This window comes from Rhinopithecus roxellana, chromosome 15 (assembly GCF_007565055.1).
Source record: "Rhinopithecus roxellana isolate Shanxi Qingling chromosome 15, ASM756505v1, whole genome shotgun sequence".
Taxonomy (NCBI): Eukaryota; Metazoa; Chordata; class Mammalia; order Primates; family Cercopithecidae; genus Rhinopithecus; species Rhinopithecus roxellana.
Genome location: NC_044563.1, coordinates 85809517 through 85828200, shown reverse-complemented (window position 1 = coordinate 85828200; position 18684 = coordinate 85809517). Strand labels below are relative to the sequence as shown.

The 18684-nt window shown below is 41.6% G+C and overlaps 1 protein-coding gene and 1 pseudogene across 1 annotated transcript; both read left to right on the top strand.

Moving 5' to 3' along the window:
• The first annotated feature begins 372 nt into the window (after positions 1 to 372).
• LOC104669209 lies at positions 373 to 1312 on the top strand (annotated as a pseudogene).
• Positions 1313 to 10825: 9513 nt separating this feature from the next.
• Positions 10826 to 11872, top strand: LOC104669207 (olfactory receptor 52L1). Its single transcript, XM_010372127.2, has one exon. It carries the CDS (start codon positions 10856 to 10858, stop codon positions 11843 to 11845), a length of 990 nt encoding a protein of 329 aa, XP_010370429.2. The 5' UTR covers positions 10826 to 10855; the 3' UTR covers positions 11846 to 11872.
• The last annotated feature ends 6812 nt before the right edge of the window (positions 11873 to 18684 follow it).

Genomic DNA, 18684 nt, shown 5'->3' with positions numbered 1-18684 from the left:
GATAATTGTTATTCAACAACAAGCCCTGGGCATCTACTTAAACCTGTTTATGTGAATTTCCCCAGGTCACACATATTGTAGAATATCTAATACTAGAAACTGGTTTCTGAACTTCCTGTCTAATGCATTTGCCACTGGACAAATCTCACCCAATGCATTTCCCACTAACTTGCCTCTTCTGTGTTTGAAGACCTTGCAGAAATATTGACTAAACTGAAAATTATTTTTTACTCTTTTCTGAGAACTGTAGGGGAGAGTGATGTGGTGGTGATGGTGTCAGTGAGAGCATATGTCCTGAGCTCCCAACTGCTACATCACTGAATTTTACCAGCCTGCCTTTCTCTGCAATGTCACTTTGTACTTCCGTGTGAGATGATAACCACGGTTTTTCCCAATAATTCTGTTCTCTTCCCACATACTTTCTTCCTGGATGGCATCCCAGGATTGACTGCCGCCCACATTTGGATCTCACTTCCCTTTTGCTTTATGTTTTTCCTGTCATTGACTGGGAATGGTGTCCTGCTTTTTCTCATTGGGACAGAACGTAGGCCTTCACCAGCCCATGTTTCTTTTTCTTGCCATGCTCTCCTTTGTTGACTTGGTCCTCTCTCTCTCCACACTGCCTAAGATGCTGGCTATTTTCTGGTTTGGTGCTATAGCCATCAGCTCCTACTCCTGTCTTTCCCAGATGTTCTTCACCCATGCATTCTCTGCCATGGAGTCAGGGGTGCTAGTGGCCATAGCCCTGGACTGCTCTGTGGCCATGCGTTATGCAACCATCCTTACACCTGTTGTTATTGCCAAGATTGGAGGCCTGGTGTTGTTGCGAGGGATGGGATTGACCATCTCCTTTCCAAGATTGGCTCATAGGCTGCCCTACTGTGGCTCTCACACACCTATACCTACTGTAAGCATATGGCAGTGGTGAAGCTGGCCTGTGGGGCCACCACTGTGGACAACCTCTATGCCTTTGCCGTGGCAATCCTTCTTGGTGTGGGGGATGTGGCCTTTATTGCCTATTCTTATGGGCAGGATTGCAATGCATTTTCCTTCACCTGAGGCACGTGCTAAAGCAGGCGGCACATGTATAGCCCATGTCTGTGTCATCCTCTTCTTCTATGGACCTGGCTTTCTTTCTGTGGTCATGCAGCACTTTGGACCATCCACAGCTTCTGCTGCCAAGGTCATCCTTGCCAATCTCTGCTTGCTCTTTCCGCCGGCACTGGATCCCTTTGTCTATGGCATGAAGACCAAGCAGATCCGGGAGCGGCTGTTGATGATTCTGAGCCCCAAGTGGATTGAGCCTACCTGAGTGTAGTTATCATCAGCTGGACTTCAGGGGCCAGGGTGGCCCTCCCTCACTAGGTGAAAGCCCCATAGCCCAGATCATGTGGAGAGAGTAAAAAGAAAGCAGGGAAAGTTATCCTAGGTGTTTGGAAGTTAGGAAATCTCTTCTGAGGCCTATGGTATTTATATATTGGGATGGAAAACGATTAGAAGGGCTGGGGTATCTCAACTGATCAATAAGCAGGAAATCTTTCTGATACCTTTTTCTTCTGAAAGTTTATTATTTGTGTTGGTAAGATAAATGCATCAGGTAATATGATGGATCTGAAGTCGAGTGTTTTAGGAGATCAGAAAGAGATGAGCTGGACATAGGAAAATATGGAGCACCTCCCACCACCACAGAGCTCACTCACAGCCAGTCCATGGGAAGAGACTGGCCTCTCTACCACCTACTTAGCTTCAGAGAAAGAAGGGTGGCTAACTATGGAGATAATCCTGAGTTCAAATTTATGAGAGAAATGCTTTAAAATATTCATGTTCCGGCCGGGTGCAGTGGCTCAAGCCTGTAATCCCAGCACTTTGGGAGGCCGAGACGGGTGGATCACGAGGTCAGGAGATCGAGACCATCCTGGCTAACACCATGAAACCCCGTCTCTACTAAAAAATACAAAAAACTAGCCGGGTGAGGTGGCGGGCGCCTGTAGTCCCAGCTACTCGGGAGGCTGAGGCAGGAGAATGACGTAAACCCGGGAGGCGGAGCTTGCAGTGAGCTGAGATCTGGCCACTGCACTCCAGCCTGGGTGAGAGAGCGAGACTCCGTCTCAAAAAAAAAAAAAAAAAAAAAAAAAATATATATATATATATATATTCATGTTCCATATGACTAGAATTGCAGATTAAGGTTGTTTTCTCTATTTCCAGTACTTTTTCATTCTATTTTTGAGATGAATGACCCTCTATGATATCTGTAGTTTTATTTCTTCATTTTTAGTCTCAGCTGCAAGACTTTGAGTTAATCATACTTGTAAGTTTATTGCATGCAACGATTGTTGTTCTGATTCTTGTTCTGTTTATTTATTTTCTGTCTTCATTTCTTACTCTCTTGTTCATTTCCTTCCCAGTTCCTACCGTTAATGTGTTTGTGTTATGCTCTTATGTATTTGCATATCCTTGAAATATATTAGTATTGCTTGAGTGTTATATATTCCTAATATACGTAAATGTTTTTCTTTATTTCCTCAAATGTTTATACTCCCTCCAGGTGGGTTGTCCAGGCTCCTCCTAATAGAAATGCTTTCCCCTGCCCTTATTCTTGCTGTTTCTACTCATTTTGAACCTCAGTTCAAACCTCATCTCCTTAGAAAAGATTCTTTTAATTACATTAAATCATTTGTTTTCTGATCTCAGATACTGTGTGTTTCTTTTATTATCATTATAATTTATAATTATAATGTTTTTTGTTGGATAAATAATCTCTTTCTGCATTCCTACTAGATAGTGATTTCTACCATATTCTTAAGATAGTTCTTGGCATATAATATGCTGTCAATAAACATGTGTTAATAAATAAGTTTCATTATTTTAATGAACTGTGTTACTAGCGTATTTCTTCTTTAGTCATATTAACGTAGTATGTGCTTTTGAATAAATGACTATGTATACTTTGATGACAGTGGACATTCAACATATTTTTGTTAAAGAAATGAAAAAACATTGCTGTAACAATCACTATTAACACTATTTTCTTTACTACCATCATCACCGCAAACATCACCTTAACTTAGTCTTTGCAAAAGTTGTAATTTCAAATGGCGGTATTTTGGATGTTGTGCAGGGGCATTGGAGGGCATAGTTACTATTATAAGACAGAATCACTGCTATAAGGGCTCAGAGGTCTCTAAGTGCTCTGGGCAAACTAGCTTTGAAGAATTCTATCCTGAATATATTGTATTAGTGAGAAATCTTGATAACAAAAGTAGCTCCTGTGTGTTCAGCTCTTACTACATGGTACCTTGAATCCTTGAAGTAAAAACTTTGCAGATACACTCTTTCATTTAATGTTCACAAAATGCAAATGAAGCTGGTGTTATAATTAATCCTATTTTATGTCTGATGCAATGTTATGTTTCTTAATAAGTGGGGATCATTTATTTTTTCAGATCTCTTCTACCTTGGGCATGGTGGTGAGTTCAGTGTCTTTGTTCTGAAATACAATTTTCAGTTCTTTCCTGTAAAAGTAGACAAACAAATCAGCGAAGACTGGTGCTTCTTTGAGGTTCATGCCATTCATTCATATCATCCTCTACCACTCCTGGTTACTGTTATCTCTCCTCTACTTGCCTTCATCAAATGATGACATGGTCAAAATCTTCTCTGTTATTTTTTATTTATTTATTTATTTTTTTTGCCACCCATGACCCTGGTGGGAGACATCAGTATTTATGTGGATAATCCATTGAACAGTCTATCTTTTCATATTCTCAATTTCTTTATTCCCAAAGATACCTACCTCATCTACCCATTCTCCTGACACATCCTTGAACCTCTGTAGAGATCACTGAATTTTCTTCCCCAAAGATCTCCTGCCATCTATGCTTAGCCTTGGCCTCTCCATTTCATAAGATGTCATTTTGTTGATGAGATTTTGATCATATCTCAATCCTCTGCTTAAAGTCTTTCATGGATTTCCATGGCCCTTAAACATGGCCCAAAAGACCCAGTATATTCGGGTTCCTGCTTACATTCCAGGCTCAGTCCTGAGTACTACAGTCTCCAATTTTAAAAATTCTTTCAGATCTTTGAAAATATCAGAGTCCCTTTTCTTCTGCTCATGTTTTGTGCACGCAGCCTATCTCCATATCGCCCTTCACTTTAACCCAGGTCTTTAAGACCCAAGTCTTCTGGTCACTAACTTAAATTGGAGAGGGATTTCCTGAATTCCCCATACTGGAGAGGTCCTTTTATTATATGCTTTTAAAACATTATAGTTTTAATATATAACACTTATAATTGTAATTAATTCTATGATCATATACTTAACATATATCATCCCAAGATCCATGAGAACCATTTTATCATATCATTTGTTTTTTTCCAACATCTAGTAGAGTACACGGAATTACTATATATTTAATATTTATTGAATAAATGGATAAATAGGGTGCCCCACAAGCTGTGAATGAGATACTTGTTGACTGGATGAATGGAAGGACTGTGCACTTGAGGCATTGTTCCCAAAGAGAATGTGGACACTGGGTGAAGTGGGAAGCTGCTTCAATCAGAGATGGAAATAAGAGAAGGGTCTATTTATGATGGGAAAATATGATAAAGGAGGCCTCAGTTCATCTCATTGGGAACTTCCTCAGATGGACTGTTGGAGGAGCCTCATTTGTCCCACATGTACCATGGCAATGGGGTTGAGGCCCTTGGGTTTGTCACCGTCCTATAGAGGAGAAATAAAGTGCTCAACTCACCTGAGGCAGGCAGCATTTGTCTTAGGTTGGCTTCTCCAGAAACATACTCTGAAGCAGAGATTTGCATGCAGGAAGTTTATTGTGACATATACATGGTAACAATGACTGTCATGGAGTGAGAGGAGTGAAATGGGGCCAAAGAAGAAATGAAACTATGATCTAGTTGTCTCAGGTGCATTAGCTAACCAAATGGGACTCTTGAGCTAGAATGCCTTCTCAGTGTTGTTTATGATGAAGAAAGGGGGCCAGGACTTTATATTCTTATATCATCAGTCATTGGCTATGAGGTGCTTGGGGAAGGAAAGGTAACCTTGGGTGAGACTGCTTTCTTTAGCCAGAGGAGAGTGAGTTAGTTATCAACTTCCAGAAGCCAACACTCCCTTCACCTGGAGGAACAGCACATTGGACCACAGCATTCACTAAAGAATTTCCTGGGGTCTAAGATTGTTCTGTGAGAATGAGAAGTCTGAGCTCACAGAACAATGTGAAATTTCCCAGCTCACTGCACAAGGTTTCCTATCACCATCAGCATGTATAGGCTTAGGGGTAATGAACAATGCTGAACAGATATGGGCCACCTGGTTAGGTGTAGGAGCACTCTTCCTGCTTGGCCTCTCTGTCCTCACTCATCCCTGTGGGCTGTCACTTTAGCTCTGTGTTCCTCTAGTCAATCTAGGGGCTACTTTTGGCTTTGCCCAGGTGTGTCTGTGAGACCTCTGGGACCTGCCAGTTGGTAATAACATCCTGCCTGCCCAGTGCCTTGCTCACAGTCACCATCACTGCTTTGGGAAGGTATCAAGAATGACCTTTCCTTTCGGGGTGATGATGACGGAACCAGTGACCCCTGGTGCACAGGAATTCAGGTGTGAAAAATGAGGTCAGTTTTGGGGCTCATGGTGGGGGAAGACTATAGCCAGCTGACTCCTACCCTTCTCATTGTCCTTGTGACAGGGGTTATTTTTTGGCTTGGCTAGTGTGGCTCTGAGTTTCCTAATACCTCTGGTCTGACACTTCTTCATAGACTTTATTTCCCCCTGAATTAGAGTAGTTGTTCTCACCAGGCCTGACTTCTCAAAATGAAGCCTCTCCTAGTTTCTACCATTTAGATGCTAGTGGGCAGGGAGGCTCTTCTATGAAATGTGACCTATTTCTCTATCCTTAATCTCCTTAACAGTGGCCTGGACTCTATGACAGTGGGGATAAAAGATAGATAAGAAAGAACACAGACAGAGAGAGAGATTGGGGGGGACTCATTGCTGCAAGTTAACTTGTGTGCCTACAGGTGCCTACCAATCTCTTTAAGCCTTCATGATTAGCCTGAGGCATTCACAGGACCATTTAGCATGGTCCTAGGTGGCATCTCACCATCAAATATCATGCATGTAGATACAGTTTACCCATGTCTTGCCAAAGCTAGTATTCATGTTTCACATCTTTGGGAAACTTTAGCTGTACAGACCTCGAGGGATGCATTTGATGTCCTCTCCCTCTCCCTCTCTGGCATTCAGACTGCTGTGCAGCCCTTCTGAGTAGAAAATCCTCTTCATCATTGTTATGCATAAGCTAAGGCAGAAGACCATTGTGGAGGCTGAACAGAGGACTCAGCGTGTTCCTGGAGATGAGCAGGGAGGGTTATAACAGAACCTTCCTGAGTCTGGGAATTTTCTCCCTTTCCTAGTTCTCTCTGTGTTGCTGAGTCTCCCTCCAGGCTGACCCAAGACTTTAAAGGACACATCCTCAAAGAAAACCCAGAGACCAGAAGGACGGTGCCCTTTGCCAGGCTTACTATACTGATTATCTATGTGTTTCCAATTTGTGCAGTGAAGCTCTGCCTCTTAGTGCTTGATTTCTGTATCTTCCTCTCTTATGAGGTCTTTATCACGGACCCACTATTTCTGCGCCCTCCACTGCTCTTTTTCTGCCTAAGTCCTTGCCTCCTTTCCTCCCAACTATCAGAGTCCAAGTCACTGCTGATAAGGAGATTAAAGAGAGAGATAGACAAGTCACATCCCATAGAGGTCTCCCTGCCTGCTAGGAGCAGAAGTGACTACCAGTGACCACAGGAATCCCCTGATTTATGACACACCTAGGATTTCTTTATCACTTCTTTGAATGCAGGATAGTGATGAATCAGTGGAGATCTTTCTGCCATGAAGCACCCAGAGCATCACTTAAGGTGAGGACTATTCACACTCAATCAGTAATCTCCTCAGATGGCAACACAGTGCTACATTATTCCTTTACTTAAATTCGGTCTCTACCTTATCAAACTTTCATGATCTTCAGCCTTTTAAGACACTCATACACTTATTTATTTATTATTTAATCTAATCATATAAATATTTATTCAACCAACATTACTGATTACCGACTGGATTCTAGGCGCTTCTGGAGCTTTCCCTGGGGCTGCTGCAATAAGCAAGGCATAGTCTCTGTTTTTTAAAGTGCAAAGTCATAAATGCAATGACAAAGTGGTAAAGACATCACAAAAGGAAAGAAAAGGGGACATATTATGCTGTCTTACAGAATTCAAGCACAACTTCACAGAAGATAGGTTGCTTAGATTGAATGTGGATGAATAAGTATTCGTTCAGCAGCATCAGCTCTTTGCTAATTGTCCCCTGCTTTCTGGTTAGAGAACTAAATAGAGCTTCACTTTTAGGTTTTTGGGAATAAAGTGTCTTCAGCTTTTCTTCTAAGAATCACAGAGTGATCTCTTATTTACTTTAATAATTAGCGCTTAATAAGCAGATGTAGGCTTTTGCTCTAGTCTCACAAGCCATGCAGCATAAAAAAGAAGCAGATTATATTCAGGCTTGTATCTCTGCTCCTCTGCTTCACCTTCTGTAGTACAGTTTCAGTCTCACTGCTTTATTCACACTGCTTCTATTAAAGCCGTGGGTGCCTTCCACAAACACGCACCTGTTCCCCAACTTCTCAGCTATAAAATGAGAAATAAGCTGATGCTTGTAACAGAAGGGGAGTATCTAAGAAAGAGAATTAACTTTCTCAGTGTGTGGAATATTAAGCACTGAAAGGTGATTTTTTTTTTTGTAAGAGTGTGAGATTCTCCTGGAAGTCTCAATAAAAATGTCATTATTATTTTAAGTTGACTCTTGAAGAAAGACAAAGGCTGAGAGATATATGCCCACCTGGAATTTCAGAATTTATAACTGTTATACTGAGAGTTTGGGGTGATAATTCCCAAACATTATTTATTCATAAAAAAAGACATACTGAGTGATCTGCAGATGCATAATCCACAAGAACTGAGTCATTCTAGACTTTAAGAAATCTTCACATGTACATGTACAAGAACCACCACCCCAACAAAGAAAAATATAGTTGTTTCAGACTACATCTGTCTTTTAAGATAAACATACAGACACAAATATAATCAGTTGCAAGTTTTTATTTTAATACTTGAGGGGTGGATCCCATGGAGAAGGTTAAACAGACAGCTGTTCATTCAATAGTTCCTGATAACATGAGGTGTCAGAGACACTGAATTGTTATAACATCATGATGAGAGGTAAACATATCAAAAGTTTGAAACAGAGAAGCAGAGTCAAGAAGACAAAGAAGAAAGGAAAGAACTATAGTTTTCTTTTTTAAACATTAATGATATTGCTATTAATATTTGTCATTACTTTCAATGGCAAAAATCACAATTACTTTTGCATCAACTTAATAAAAGATGACTAAGATCTCATAGTCATCTTTTATTAGTTATGTTAAAAAGATAACTATAATTTATAGACTATACTTTATAAAGTAACCTATATATCGACTTTACATACATTAGTTAAAATTTGTAGTAAGTATTTAAGATTAATATTATTTATTCTACTATGAAATAAGGAAGTTAAGACTTAAAGAGTTTCAGAAGCCTAGCAAGATTTTATTCCCAGAATATGAAATGGACAGAATTTCAACAAACTTTGCCCGCAAAGCTTGTATTTATCACACTGCATTGTGAAGCATCCATGCTAGCTTATAATCTTGAAATGTAATGAGATACAGTTCTTTAAAACAAGCCATTAAGATGCTGACAGGATTTCTATGATGGAGATAAGTCAGAAAGTTATGGGGTGAACAAAGAAGGATCATAACATACAGTGCTCCTGACATAAACAGTCTTGACCTAACACAGCCAATGAGTCCTTTTGAGCAGCAGAAGAGAGTAGACTCTAAATTTTCAAGAGTGAGGAAGACCAATTCAGATAAAGGACATGGAAGAAAGACTACAGAAAAGGCATATGTAAAATAGAATAGTTTAGTCATATAACTCCAAGAATGTTGGAATGGTTTAGTAAAACATACATGTACAAATATGTTAATTGTAAGACCAAAGTAATACACAATAGATAACCCTTGAAAACCTTTAATGCAGTCTGAAGAGTATGATTTTATTACATGTAATAGATTCACTGAAGGATTTTAGCCATAGACATGAGACGATGACACCTCATTTTAAGAAAAACCTGACTTAAAGGTTGAGAGTGAACTGGGAAGATGTTTATAGAAAAGGCAGAGAGATGTAATGAAACAGTACAGGTGAGAGAAGTTGGATGTTTGACATCAGGGGTTGAGAACAGGAGTGGATGCAATAGCTTTGTGTTAAAAATACAGTTAACAGGAATTGACAAATGGGGAAAAGGGATGAGAGATAAGAATAAGTAAGGACAGTTTCCAAGTTTCTAGTTTGAGTTTGGTAGATGGAGAGTGATGTAATTCATAAAAATATTGCCAAAAGTAGGTAGAACAGATTTAAGAAGGATAGATCAACTAATTTGTCTTGAATATGTTGAGGCTATAGTATAGCTATTCAGGAAGCAAACGGAAAGAATGATTTGTGTTTCACCATCATTCTTAGCAAACTATCACAAGAACAGAAAACCAAACACCGCATGTTCTCACTCATAGGTGGGAACTGAACAATGAGATCACTTGGACTCGGGAAGGGGAACATCACACATCGGGGCCTATCATGGGGAGGGGGAGGGGGGAGGGATTGCATTGGGAGTTATACCTGATATAAATGACGAATTGATGGGTGCTGACGAGTTGATGGGTGCAGCACACCAACATGGCACAGGTATACATATGTAACAAACCTGCACGTTATGCACATGTACCCTAGAACTTAAAGTATAATAAAAAAAAAAAAGAAAGAAAAATAGGAAAAAAAAAAAGAATGATTTGTGTTTCAGAAAGATATTTGACTTAGAAACATAGATTCGAAAGAAATAAAAGTAGATAGTTAAAACCATGAAAGTGGATGAAGCCAATACAGAGATAACATACTGAGTAGGGAAAAGAGGAAAGGATGGATCCCTGGAATCAACAACATAATGAGATGGAGAAAATGGTGGGACAGAGGCTATAGGAGAAACAACTCTAGAGTGCCATGTCATGAAAACTGAGGGAAGCTAATTTCAAAAACAGCAGTTTAATTTACAGTGTTCAGTAATGCCAAGAGGTTAATAAAGAGAACACTTTGAAGTTGACAGTTTCAAAACGTAAGCAACTGAATGGTTAAAGCTTATGCATCTCTCCCAAAACAGTGTATGTTTACTCTTTTTTTTTTTGAGACGGAGTCTCGCTCTGTCGCCCAGGCTGAAGTGCAGTGGCCGGATCTCAGCTCACGGCAAGCTCCGCCTCCCGGGTTTACGCCATTCTCCTGCCTCAGCCTCCCGAGTAGCTGGGACTACAAGCGCCAGCCACCTCGCCTGGCTAGGTTTTTTTTTTGTATTTTTCAGTAGAGACGGGGTTTCACCGTGTTAGCCAGGATGGTCTCGAACTCCTGACCTCGTGATCCGCCCGTCTCGGCCTCCCAAAGTGCTGGGATTACAGGCTTGAGCCACCGCGCCCGGCCTGTTTACTCATCTCTAAACAAAACTAGACTTATTCTAATTCAGACATGTGGATGTCTCACCTGTAAAAAAATTATCTCCACCAAAGGTTTTCTTTTTTGTATCTAACTATAAAGTTAGATACCCTTTGGTTGCAGTTTTAATCATTTTATTCCTCTCATGAAGATGATAGACAATGTGACCTGGACAATGTGGTAATGTACCAGAAATGCAGAAATCATGACTTTGGTTTCTTTTTTCTCTTTCCTCCTCAAGTCATTGATAATGGCCCTTAGCAATTCCAGCTGGAGGCTACCCCAGCCTTCTTTTTTCCCGATAGGAATTCTAGGTTTAGAGGAAAGCCAACACTGGATTGCACTGACCCTGGGCATCCTTTACCTCCTTGCTCTAGTGGGCAATGTTACCATTCTCTTCATCATCTGGACAGACCCATCCTCGCACCAACCTATGTACCTCTTCTTGTCCATGATAGCTACCATTGACCTGGTTCTGGCCTCCTCCACTGCACCCAAAGCCCTTGCAGTGCTCCTGGTTCATGCCCATGAGATTGGGTACACCATCTGCCTGATCCAGATGTTCTTCATCCATGCATTCCCCTCCATGGAGTCAGGAGCACTTGTGGCCATGGCTCTGGATTGCTATGTAGCCATTTGTCACCTCTTCCCTCATTCCACGATCCTGCATACAGGGGTCATAGGGCGCATCGGAATGGCGGTGCTGGTGTGGGGATTACCACTCCTCATCCCCTTCCCCATTCTGTTGCAAAAACTTATCTTCTTCCAAACCACCATCATAGGCCATGCCTATTGTGAACATATGGCTGTTGTGAAACTTGCCTGCTCAGAAACCACAGTCAACCGAACTTATGGGCTGACTGTGGCCTTGCTTGTGATTGGGCTGGATGTCCTGGCCATTGGTGTTTCCTATGCCCACATCCTCCAGGGAGTGCTGAAGGTACCAGGAAATGAGGCCCGACTTAAGGCCTTTAGCACATGTGGATCTCATGTTTGTGTCATCCTGGTCTTCTATGTCCCTGGAATGTTCTCCTTCCTCACTCACTGCTTTGGTCACCATGTACCCCATCATGTCCATGTTCTTCTGACTACACTGTATCTCCTCATGCCACCTGAGCTCAATCCTCTTGTCTATGGGGTGAAGACTCAGCAGATCCACCAGCGAGTGCTCAGGGTATTTACACAAAAGGACTGATCTGAACATATTCTCATTGTTTCCTTCAGAGGCACCTGTCAAGGACCTAGCTGGGAACTCATGGCTGGTGCAGATTATATGGTTGGGGTAATTTTCACAGTGAGTAGTCCTTCTAGTGTCAGTTATATCACAGCAAAGAATATCCAGAGGCACCTGGCTTCACAGCTTATTGGGATGTATCTGGATACCTGAATTTGTGAATAGTTTTTACATTCTTTCTTTTGTTCCTGATTACTATATATATATATATTTTTTATTATACTTTAAGTTCTAGGGTACATGTGCATAACGTGCAGGTTTGTTACATATGTATACTTATGCCATGTTGGTGTGCTGCACCCATCAACTCGTCAGCACCCATCAATTCATCATTTATATCATGTATAACTCCCCAATGCAATCCCACCCTCCTCCCCCCTCCCCCCTCCCCATGATAGGCCCCAGTGCGTGATGTTCCCCTTCCCGAGTCCAAGTGATCTCATTGTTCAGTTCCCACCTATGAGTGAGAACATGCGGTGTTTGGTTTTCTGTTCTTGTGATAGTTTGCTAAGAATGATGGTTTCCAGCTGCATCCATGTCCCTACAAAGGATGCAAACTCATCATTTTTTATGGCTGCATAGTATTCCATGGTGTATATGTGCCACATTTTCTTAATCCAGTCTTTCACAGATGGACATTTGGGTTGATTCCAAGCCTTTGCTATTGTGAATAGTGACGCAATAAACATACGTGTACATGTGTCTTTGTAGTAGACTAATTTATAATCCTTTGGGTATATACCCAGTAGTGGGATGGCTGGGTCATATGGTACATCTAGTTCTAGATCCTTGAGGAATTGCCATACTGTTTTCCATAATGGTTGAACTAGTTTACAATCCCACCAACAGTGTAAAAGTGTTCCTATTTCTCCACATCCTCTCCAACACCTGTTGTTTCCTGACTTCTTAATGATTGCCATTCTAACTGGTGTGAGATGGTATCTCATTGTGGTTTTGATTTGCATTTCTCTGATGGCGAGTGATGATGAGCATTTTTTCATGTGTCTGTTGGCTGTATGAATATCTTCTTTTGAGAAATGTCTGTTCATATCCTTTCCCCACTTTTTGATGGGGTTGTTTGTTTTTTTCTTGTATATTTGTTTGAGTTCTTTGTAGATTCTGGATATTAGCCCTTTGTCAGATGAGTAGGTTGCAAAAATTTTTTCCCATTCTGTAGGTTGCCTGTTCACTCTGATGGTAGTTTCTTTTGCTGTGCAAAAGCTCTTTAGTTTAATTAGATCCCATTTGTCAATTTTTGCTTTTGCTGCCGTTGCTTTTGGTGTTTTAGACATGAAGTCCTTGCCCATGCCTATGTCCTGAATGGTACTACCTAGATTTTCTTCTAGGGTTTTTATGATATTAGGTCTAACATTTAAGTCTCTAATCCATCTTGAATTGATCTTCGTATAAGGGGTAAGGAAAGGATCCAGTTTCAGCTTTCTACTTATGGCTAGCCAATTTTCCCAGCACCATTTATTAAATAGGGAATCCTTTCCCCATTTCTTGTTTCTCTCAGGTGTGTCAAAGATCAGATGGCTGTAGATGTGCGGTATTATTTCTGAGGACTCTGTTCTGTTCCATTGGTCTATATCTCTGTTTTGGTACCAGTACCAGGCTGTTTTGGTTACTGTAGCCTTGTAGTATAGTTTGAAGTCAGGTAGCGTGACGCCTCCAGCTTTGTTCTTTTGACTTAGGATTGTCTTGGCAATGCAGGCTCTTTTTTGGTTCCATATGGACTTTAAAGCAGTTTTTTCCAATTCTGTGAAGAAACTCATTGGTAGCTTGATGGGGATGGCATTGAATCTATAAATAAGCTTGGGGAGTATGGCCATTTTCACGATATTGATTCTTCCTATCCATGAGCATGGTATGTTCTTCTATTTGTTTGTGTCCTCTTTGATTTCACTGAGCAGTGGTTTGTAGTTCTCCTTGAAGAGGTCCTTTACATCCCTTGTAAGTTGGATTCCTAGGTATTTGATTCTCTTTGAAGCAATTGTGAATGGAAGTTCATTCCTGATTTGGCTCTCTGCTTGTCTGTTACTGGTGTATAAGAGTGCTTGTGATTTTTGCACATTAATTTTGTATCCTGAGACTTTGCTGAAGTTGCTTATCAGCTTAAGGAGATTTTGGGCTGAGACGATGGGGTTTTCTAAATATACAATCATGTCATCTGCAAACAGGGACAATTTGACTTCTTCTTTTCCTAACTGGATACCCTTGATTTCTTTCTCTTGCCTGATTGCCCTAGCCAGAACTTCCAACACTATGTTGAATAGGAGTGGTGAGAGAGGGCATCCCTGTCTTGTGCCAGTTTTCAAAGGGAATTTTTCCAGTTTTTGCCCATTCAGTATGATATTAGCTGTGGGTTTGTCATAAATAGCTCTTATTATTTTGAGGTACGTTCCATGAATACCGAATTTATTGAGCGTTTTTAGCATGAAGGGCTGTTGAATTTTGTCAAAAGCCTTTTCTGCATCTATTGAGACAATCATGTGGTTCTTGTCTTTGGTTCTGTTTATATTCTGGATTACGTTTATTGATTTGTGAATGTTGAACCAGCCTTGCATCCCAGGGATGAAGCCCACTTGATCATGGTGGATAAGCTTTTTGATGTGCTGCTGAATCCGGTTTGCCAGTATTTTATTGAGAATTTTTTCATCGATGTTCATCAGGGATATTGGTCTAAAATTCTCTTTTTTTGTTGTGTCTCTGCCAGGCTTTGGTATCAGGATGATGTTGGCCTCATAAAATGAGTTAGGGAGGATTCCCTCTTTTTCTATTGATTGGAATAGTTTCAGAAGGAATGGTACCAGCTCCTCCTTGTACCTCTGGTAGAATTCAGCTGTGAATCCATCTGGTCCTGGACTTTTTTTGGTGGGTAGGCTATTAATTGTTGCCTCAATTTCAGAGCCTGCTATTGGTCTATTCAGGGATTCAACTTCTTCCTGGTTTAGCCTTGGGAGAGTGTAAGTGTCCAGGAAATTATCCATTTCTTCTAGATTTTCTAGTTGATTTGCGTAGAGGCGTTTATAGTATTCTCTGATGGTAGTTTGTATTTCTGTGGGGTCAGTGGTGATATCCCCTTTATCATTTTTTATTGCATCTATTTGATTCCTCTCTCTTTTCTTCTTTATTAGCCTTGCTAGCGGTCTGTCAATTTTGTTGATCTTTTCAAAAAACCAACTCCTGGATTCACTGATTTTTTGGAGGGATTTTTGTGTCTCTATCTCCTTCAGTTCTGGTCTGATCTTCGTTATTTCTTGCCTTCTGCTAGCTTTTGAATGTGTTTGCTCTTGCCTCTCTAGTTCTTTTAATTGTGATGTTAGAGTGTCAATTTTAGATCTTTCCTGCTTTCTCTTGTGGGCATTTAGTGCTATAAATTTCCCTCTACACACTGCTTTAAATGTGTCCCAGAGATTCTGGTATGTTGTATCTTTGTTCTCATTGGTTTCAAAGAACATCTTTATTTCCACTTTCATTTCGTTATGTACCCAGTAGTCATTCAGGAGCAGGTTGTTCAGTTTCCATGTAGTTGAGCGGTTTTGATTGAGTTTCTTAGTCCTGAGTTCTAGTTTGATTGCACTGTGGTCTGAGAGACAGTTTGTTATAATTTCTGTTCTTGTACATTTGCTGAGGAGTGCTTTACTTCCAATTATGTGGTCAATTTTGGAATAAGTGCGATGTGGTGCTGAGAAGAATGTATATTCTGTTGATTTGGGGTGTAGAGTTCTATAGATGTCTATTAGGTCCGCTTGGTGCAGAGATGAGTTCAATTCCTGGATATCCTTGTTAACTTTCTGTCTCGTTGATCTGTCTAATGTTGACAGCGGAGTGTTGAAGTCTCCCATTATTATTGTATGGGAGTCTAAGTCTCTTTGTAAGTCTCTAAGGACTTGCTTTATGAATCTGGGTGCTCCTGTATTGGGTGCATATATATTTAGGAGAGTTAGCTCTTCCTGTTGAATTGATCCCTTTACCATTATGTAATGGCCTTCTTTGTCTCTTTTGATCTTTGATGGTTTAAAGTCTGTTTTATCAGAGACAAGGATTGCAACCCCTGCTTTTTTTTGTTCTCCATTTGCTTGGTAGATCTTCCTCCATCCCTTTATTTTGAGCCTATGTATGTCTCTGCATGTGAGATGGGTCTCCTGAATACAGCAGACTGATGGGTCTTGACTCTTTATCCAGTTTGCCAGTCTGTGTCTTTTAATTGGAGCATTTAGTCCATTAACATTTAACGTTAATATTGTTATGTGTGAACTTGATCCTGCCATTATGATATTAACTGGTTATTTTGCTCGTTAGTTGATGCAGTTTCTTCCTAGCCTCGATGGTCTTTACATTTTGGCATGTTTTTGCGATGGCTGGTACCGGTTGTTCCTTTCCATGTTTAGGGCTTCCTTCAGGGTCTCTTGTAAGGCAGGCCTGGTGGTGACAAAATCTCGAAGCATTTGCTTATCTGTAAAGGATTTTATTTCTCCTTCACTTATGAAACTTAGTTTGGCTGGATATGAAATTCTGGGTTTAAAATTCTTTTCTTTAAGAACGTTGAATATTGACCCCCACTCTCTTCTGGCTTGTAGAGTTTCTGCCGAGAGATCTGCTGTTAGTCTGATGGGCTTCCCTTTGTGGGTAACCCTACCTTTCTCTCTGGCTGCCCTTAAGATTTTTTCCTTCATTTCAACTTTGGTGAATCTGGCAATTATGTGTCTTGGAGTTGCTCTTCTGGAGGAGTATCTTTGTGGCGTTCTCTGTATTTCCTGAATTTGAATGTTGTCCTGCCCTACTAGGTTGGGGAAGTTCTCCTGGATGATATCCTGAAGAGTGTTTTCCAACTTGGTTCCATTTTCCCCCTCACTTTCAGGCACCCCAATCAGACGTAGATTTGGTCTTTTTACGTAATCCCATACTTCTTGCAGGCTTTGCTCATTTCTTTTTCTTGTTTTTTCTTTTGGTTTCTCTTCTCCCTTCATTTCATTCATTTGATCTTCAATCGCTGATACTCTTTCTTCCAGTTGATCGAGTCGGTTACTGAAGCTTGTGCATTTGTCACGTATTTCTCGTGTCATGGTTTTCATCTCTGTCATTTCGTTTATGATCTTCTCTGCATTAATTAGTCTAGCTGTCAATTCTTCCACTCTTTTTTCAAGATTTTTAGTTTCTTTGCGCTGGGTATGTAATTCCTCCTGTAGCTCTGATAAGTTTGATGGACTGAAGCCTTCTTCTCTCCTCTCGTCCAAGTCATTCTCTGACCAGCTTTGATCCGTTGCTGGCGATGGGCTGCGCTCCTTTGCAGGGGGAGATGCGCTCTTATTTTTTGAATTTCCAGCTTTTCTGCCCTGCTTCTTCCCCATCTTTGTGGTTTTATCTGTCTCTGGTCTTTGATGGTGGTGACGTACTGATGGGGTTTTGGTATAGGTGTCCTTCCTGTTTGATAGTTTTCCTTCTGACAGTCAGAAGGACTGTCTGTTGGTCTGTTGGAGATTGCTTGAGGTCCACTCCAGACCCTGTTTGCCTGGGTATCAGCAGCAGAGGTTGCCGAAAATAGAATATTGCTGAACAGCGAGTGTACCTGTCTGATTCTTCCTTTGGAAGTTTCCTCTCAGGGGTGTACTCCACCCTGTGAGGTGTGGGGTGTCAGACTGCCCCTAGTGGGGGATTTCTCCCAGCTAGGCTACTCAGGGGTCAGGGACACACCTGAGCAGGCAGTCTGTCCGTTCTCAGATCTCAACCTCCGCGTTGGGAGATCCGCGGCTCTCCCCAAAGCTGTCAGACAGAGTCGTTCGCGTCTGCACCGGCTCCCGCTACTTCCCCTGTTGGTCTTCAGCTGTGCGCTGTCCCCAGAGGTGGAGACTACAGTGACAGGCAGGCTTCCTTGAGCTGCTGTGAGCTCCACCCAGTTCGAGCTTCCCAGCGGCTTTGTTTACCTACTTAAGCCTCAGCAATGGCGGGCGCCCCTCCCCCAGCCTCGCTGCTGCCTTGCGGATAGATCGCGGCAGACTGCTGTGTTAGCAGTGAGGGAGGCTTCGTGGGCGTGGGACCCTCCCGGCCAGGTGTGGGATATGTTCTCCGGGTGTGCCTGTATGCTTACAGCGCAGTATTGGGGTGGGAGTTACCCGATTTTCCAGGTGTTGTGTGTCTCAGTTCCCCTGGCTAGGAAAACGGATCCCCTTCCCCCTTGCGCTTCCAGGTGAGGCGATGCCTCGCCCTGCTTCAGCTCTCGCTGGTCAGGCTGCAGCAGCTGACCAGCACCGATTATCCGGCACTCCCAAGTGAGATGACCCCAGTACCTCAGTTGAAAATGCAGAAATCACCGGTCTTCTGTGTTGCTCGCGCTGGGAGTTGGAGACTGGAGCTGTTCCTATTCGGCCATCTTGCTCCGCCCCCCCTGATTACAATATTTTTCTACTCCTGTGTCAGAGAGACTTGAGGACAGTAGAAATGGATGACAGCTCTGGATGTCATCTTTCCTGCTATTACCCAGTGATAGACCATGCAACATTCTTTGGAATGGCAATGGAAAGTCTCACCCTCTGCTTGGTTTTAGGCTTAAAGTGTCTTCCAAACCTCTAAGTTTGTGCTGGCAGCCCCAGATCACTGGAATCCTCCTGCGTATTAATGGGGTCTCTGCAAAACAGCTGAGAAGGCCGCAATGTGAGAAAACACCTTTCACTGTAATATAGGTGTTATTTATTTAAAACAAAAACACATGGGGAAGGTAGTATAATACATCCTAGGAATAAGAAAATGGGATTCCTATTATCAAGGAACACACACATACACACACACATATATATACG